Source organism: Notolabrus celidotus, chromosome 2 (assembly GCF_009762535.1).
Source record: "Notolabrus celidotus isolate fNotCel1 chromosome 2, fNotCel1.pri, whole genome shotgun sequence".
Taxonomy (NCBI): domain Eukaryota; kingdom Metazoa; phylum Chordata; class Actinopteri; order Labriformes; family Labridae; genus Notolabrus; species Notolabrus celidotus.
Window position 1 is genome coordinate 8,933,019 of NC_048273.1, and position 6,000 is coordinate 8,939,018.

General features: G+C 42.0%; 1 protein-coding gene across 1 annotated transcript in view; it reads left to right on the forward strand.

Annotated features, from left to right (window-relative positions):
- The window catches only part of kita (KIT proto-oncogene, receptor tyrosine kinase a), a 46,734-nt gene extending 41,091 nt beyond the window's left edge, over nucleotides 1-5,643 (forward strand). The window contains exon 21 of the mRNA XM_034701451.1: nucleotides 1,055-5,643. Within this exon, the coding sequence (XP_034557342.1) occupies nucleotides 1,055-1,237 (183 nt within the window). The 3' untranslated portion in view covers nucleotides 1,238-5,643. The remainder of the gene's footprint in view (nucleotides 1-1,054) is intronic.
- Nucleotides 5,644-6,000: the final 357 nt, after the last annotated feature.

Here is a 6,000-nt window from a genome sequence, read left to right on the forward strand (position 1 = left end):
TCTCCATTTACTAGATCAACATACTGCCAACACGCCGCGCTACCAGATGACATCTGTCACCTGTGCTTGTTTACATCCAGACAGTAGAGCTTTAGAGCATTATTGCATTTGCCAGTAACCAGAACAACAGCACTGGCTAGATGCATGTGGCTATGCAAAATTATTGATAATGTGATAATGATAATGTGATAATCACAGCAAAGTATTATTAGAAAAACACAGTACAGCCAGGCGGGATAAGACAGGGTTTAATGCATCTCAAAATCACTATCATGTTGAAAACTTAGTTAGTTGTTCCCAACTGCTTTCAGTCTTATGCTAAGCTACGCTAACAAGTTTCTCACTCCATCACACCCATTTTAAAGTCACTACACTGGTTCCCAGTCCATTTTAGAATTTATTTTAAGCGCTACATAAATAAAGTTATCATTATTATTATTACCACATCGGTTTCAAACTCCTGTAATTCCAAGCAAGATAGTTAATAAGTATTGTTTAAAATGTCAGACTGCTCCTTTAGATTATCTCAGATCAAAGTTTCTGACCCTCTTCACCCTTATGTCATAATACGTGACTGAAATTTAAGCTAGCATAAAGACACATGGACATTGTATGCTAATGCTAATGCTAGCTAATTTAGCCAAGATTTTTAACTTTGTGCCACCAGAGGTTGAAGACTTGAGGTGATCTATTGACATAAGTAGTAGAAGTGTGTCTCAGTTGACTCTCAAGACCAGCCTGAGATGGACGCTAATGTTTTTGCCACAGTGTCAACAGGCAAAAGGGGAAAGTAGCTGGTCTCCAGATTGATTTCATATGACGTCTGGGATTAGTTTGTCCCAGGAGTTGCAGTTGATGAGAAGTAATTGCTGTTGTTATGGGATTTTGACCAATCAGAAGCAAGTATTTAACACAGCCTGCTATTTTTTATTGCATGATTAACTTTTCATCATTTGTACAATGTAAGGGAGCTATCAAAAAAACCAAAGGTACACATCCTGCATCACAAGGTACAACAATCTCTAACTCTGTTTCCCCTCTCCTCTATCGTCAGATTTATCTGAACTTCAGCTCCAAGATCCCTGCGACACCCAGAGCCAGGGAGGAGCCCGGTCCACAGAGCTCGACTTCCCACTGTCCAAACTCATCCGGCAGTAGCGGCACAGTGGCCCAGCCCTTACTGGTCCAGCACGAGGTCTTCCTGGAGGGCACAACCTTCAGAGCCCAACGGGTGTGAGGACCGACCTGTCTGGCTGACTCATAAAGTGCCTGTGATGTTCAACCACAACCCAACCACTACACCCGGCCACCGCCCCGGTGCCAGCAGCCTCTGTAGGAACATGCTGCAGACAGGATGGTAATTGCTATCTACACGCAGATGGGACAACAAAGGACCGATGGCTTTTGTTGTTGTTATCCTCCTACTGATTACTGGAGGGACGGTTGGACAATTGCTGCCCCGCTCATAGCAAAGGACGGTTCAGGATACAGAGGATGAGGAAGGACAGGAACTGTTACTCTGCAGTTGACATGGAGGACATTTTTACACGGTTACCCGTCACATTACGTCCTGTTCCTCCCAAACATTTCAGAAAGGTTGTGTTTTTAGCCGTAAACTACTTGCTATCTACTGGACTGTTTTGGTTTGTTTGTTATTTTCTGTCGTGGATATTTATGTAGCGTTTTATTGTGGTTGGCCGTTGCATTTTTAAGAGGAAAAAATAAGCACTCAAGGCACTTGAACTTAACATCAAACACCACATAAAGCAGCTTCAGTTTATTTTTGTACTCTGTTATCGTCAGTATTATTACCAACCACCATGTAAATGAAGGAGATACTTTTCTGGGGGCCAATTTAAATGTAGATATGGAGACACTGGTAAATAAGCTATTAGAGAGCATGAGAGGTCATGCTTACGGTGTGCTCGGACTAAAAGCAGGGAGAATATAATAACAAAGTGTATGCTGAGTCCCAAATTTGCCCCTCAGGACCATAGACTGTATATACTTTGGATGCAGTGTCCATGAAGTCATCCATCTGTTCCTGAGCACTGTTTTGAAGCCAGTCAGCGGCGGCAGCTATATAGGAAATGCTGAAAGAGTGTGACGTAAAGAGGCGGGGTTTGAGCCTCCTAGCCAACAGCTATGTGTTCCCGCCTGTCTATCAAGTCAGTCATTTCCTTATTTGGGCAACAACTTGTAATCTTAACATTTTCTGAACTGTCGCGTTAGAAAAAAATTCACCCCCCTTCCAATTTGGGCCGATAGAGAAATTAGTGATGTAGACTGAAGAAATTTTTGAACCAGGCTGTAAACATGTTTATTTCTGCTGCAAAGATTGTCTTCTTTGAATGGGTGTGTATGTGGTTTCCGGTGTTTCTGCAGCCAGCCTCAAGTCTATTCTCGATGAAGTGCAGCTTATAACACTTCCACATGGGCTTCATATTTTGAGACCGGAGGTTCCCGCTTGCTCGGGACTCACCTCTTTGGTGTCATGATATCAAAAGTCAATCAGCATTGAGATTTTCCAACATAGCATCAAAAAAGGTAGCACCAAACCTCATTCAAAAAAGATAAACTTTAAAGGTTGTTCACTTGTCGTCCGGCAGACGGATCTGACAAAGCTTCAGTTTTTACTTACTACAGTTTACATTGAAATATTGTTAAGTCGGCATACTTTCAACCTCTTTATTGCAAATATGCTTGCAGCTGGGTCAGACTTAAGTACCAGAAGGCGTCGGTTAAGCTAGTACAGAAACAAGTCCTGGAAAAGGCGTTGAAATTAAACTCCAGGAGAGTAGAAGAATCTGCATCATTTCTTGGAAGTGCAAACATTTGCTGCTTGTGTTTAACAAATGCAAATAACCACATTAGGTCTTATAAACAACCTTGTCCAGCTAACGTACGGCAAAAGAAGTCCTCAACCTTTGGTCCGAGCACACCTTTAGAGTCCGTGAGTGCTTTGAGTCTATTAGGAGAGTTCTGCTCTTTTAGCGTTCGATGTCTGAACCTGTAGAGTAATGAGATGTTTTTCTAGATCTGTTCACAAACCATGGGAAATGTTGTCGCTAAGGTACGCTGTTGACTGTAAATGTGTACATATCTGTGTGCAGTGATGTTTGTCATTGCTGTAAGGCGAGGGGGGAAGAGTCACACTCGACAAAGACTCTAAGAAGCCGTGACTCTCGGCTTTGCTCTCGGTTCATTAGCGCGTTCTGCGGGTGTATAGTTTCACTTCGTGACAGCTGCACTGCTGGAGAGGTCTCGTGTAAAGGTGTAAATAACTGTTCAGGTTTTATGGGGTCGCTCTCCTGCCACGTCTGGTTTATGATCTTTGTTTACAAGCAGGAGACAGGTACTGCCATTTCTGAGATCTGCTTTTCACCTTCTTCCTCTTCATGAAGAATCAGGAAACAGGAACTTTCTATTGCGGCTCACAGATGGCTGTGAGAGCTGCAGTGCGGTTCTCTGTTGTACAGGGTGTTTGATGGATGGATAGAAGCGCCATTGAAGTCCCGCTCCAGCCAGTGTTTCTAAAGATTTACACTCTAGCACTCAGGAACTATGAAAGAAGTGAGGTCAGAGGGTTTTGAGATTACCATGGTGAATCTCCTGTCAGGTTTTGATCTTTCTCCCTCCAAATCCTCTCTTTCATCATCTTCCCTGGAGTCAGAGTTGTTGTTAATCATGTTGCTGTACTCTTTGGTGTCAAACTGACCAGTTAAAAATATTACCATTAAATCAATGCTTCACACTCCACGACCATGCACGAATCAAGCTGAGGAGCAAACATTCAAAGCAAGTTCAGCGAGTTCCCCCATCGAGATCTGAGAATATACGCCTAACGTGAGCTTTTTGTTCAGTATTGTGATGATATAACATGCAATAAAATAAAAAAGATCACCTCAAAGGCATGTAGGGTTGAGCATTTAGTTTTTATGTCCAACTCCTTTTCTTCATATTTTACAAATTACCTGATTTAGCAACATCTTCCTTCTGAACCCAAAATAGACCCAAAAACTGTGTTTTTATCTCCAAACTGGCTCCAATTAATCTGAGAATAGTTTGTTGAGCTTCATTTAACTGCATAAAATTAACCTGACAGCCTTTGGTGTCAAAAAATGAGCCAATGTGTGAAAAAAAAAAAAGAAGTGCAGTACCTCCAGTGTCCACTAGAGGCTAACTCCAAAAGCGAAGGAATCCCCATTAACACCAATGTTAAAAAGTCTGTTTTTACAGCTAAATTAAACATGTTTGGAGAATGGTACAGAAACGGTTTCACTCAGATTAGCATGTTTCTTTGTTCCTTCACACTTTACAGACGTTAAACTCACTTTTTTTGATTATTAAAAAATCAAGAGTTATGTATAGTTTGCATAAAAAAGGGGTGTTGTGTCGACAGGTTGGTTTGATTTAGCTGAGCTTCACCACTTTGCCTCTTATTAGATTGTAAGTTAGGTTGAGTAGGCATTTCCAATATGGTGACCACCATTGTTGGTCTTCATAGCCCTATGTCCCTATGGTGGTAGCATGACATTATACCAAGGCCTCCATCAAACAGGGAAAATGTGCACATTCTGAGTGACAAGGTATTGATTTTGTTGATTAAATTTGTCTTAATCATAGCTATAAATTCAGAATTTTCTGTTGTGTCTCTTATGACTGCTCATGTTCTCGTAAAAAGGAAACTGTCAGACAAAGAAGCCAGAGGACAGTGAAACACAGCTGTGATACATTTATAAAGTTATGCTTTTGTCTGGTCAGGTTTGATTTATGCGCCTTGCAGTACAGACTCTGAGTGATATAAAAAGGTCACAAGAGAAAGCTGAAACACTGGAGTGGGACTTTGAGAGGAAAGCATAGGCTCTCTATAACTCTGGCTCATACTGACAGCGGCACGGCCATTGTTCTCGGACCAGCCGCTGCTTTCCCAGCTCTCCCTCCAGCTGCTTCCTCTGTCAGATGTGGGACTTTCAGCAACTCTCAGCCAGTAGTAGTCTGTGCCGGTCCGGACCATTATCAGATCCCTCTCTTCCCACTGCTGGATGTTGTGAGAAGCACCAGGAAAGTGTCCTGTCAGTGTGTGTGTGTGTGTCTTTGTGTGCATGTCTGTGTGATTGCTAAAGATTTACTGTCAAAGAGGTGCCACTACTACAGACTCATGTGTTCCCGGCTCCTCAAACCCCACCGTCTTACTGATCACTGTGTTTTTGTACATATGTTGTAAAGTAATGTTGATGCTTTTGAAGGTACATTGATGCAGAATTTGATTGTGCTGTATTTTTATTTTGTGTTCAAATGTTTCAAACTGGAGGAGCTGCTCGTGTCTCTTTGTGGAAACAGACTTTTTTAGTTTGTCGCGTTTTGCTTCCGGCTGATTTGTCCATTACAACCTGTTTGGAGATCACTTGGTGATCAACACTGCCCCCAAACTTCCATCCTAATCATGGAAACTAATAAAAATTAAATAAAGATCTCAACACTAGATCGTACAACCATTTAGGAAAGGTTTCAGAGTACTGGATTATCTTCTGTTTCCTGCATTCTGCGGCGTATTTATTAAAACTGAGGCTTGAGTGTGTCTGTGTATATTTGATGTGTTACTCATACTTGTGTCAATGTAAATAAAATTGTGTATATTGAATTCCCAAATACTTTTTTGTCCTTTTTGCACCCTTACTTGCAGAAACAACCCTCAGCATACTTCCAGTGTGTGAATCTACAGCTTAATTCACTCTGCGTGTTAATGCATGGAGACCTTTTCATGGCTGACATATGAAAATGATTGTATTTTTTCAGCTGCAGTGCCAGCCATCTATTAGGCTGTCCCCTCAGGCAGTAGTCAAAGGTGTTTTATGTCATAAGTTCTGGAAATTCACAGGATCTCAGTTGTGCCACATGCTAATGTAAAGAGCAGCAATGGCGGGAACATCATCTGATTCTTTGAGCCGGTCTTCCTGTCCCACTCTCAGTCTGCTGGCCGCGGCCCAGAAAGGGACA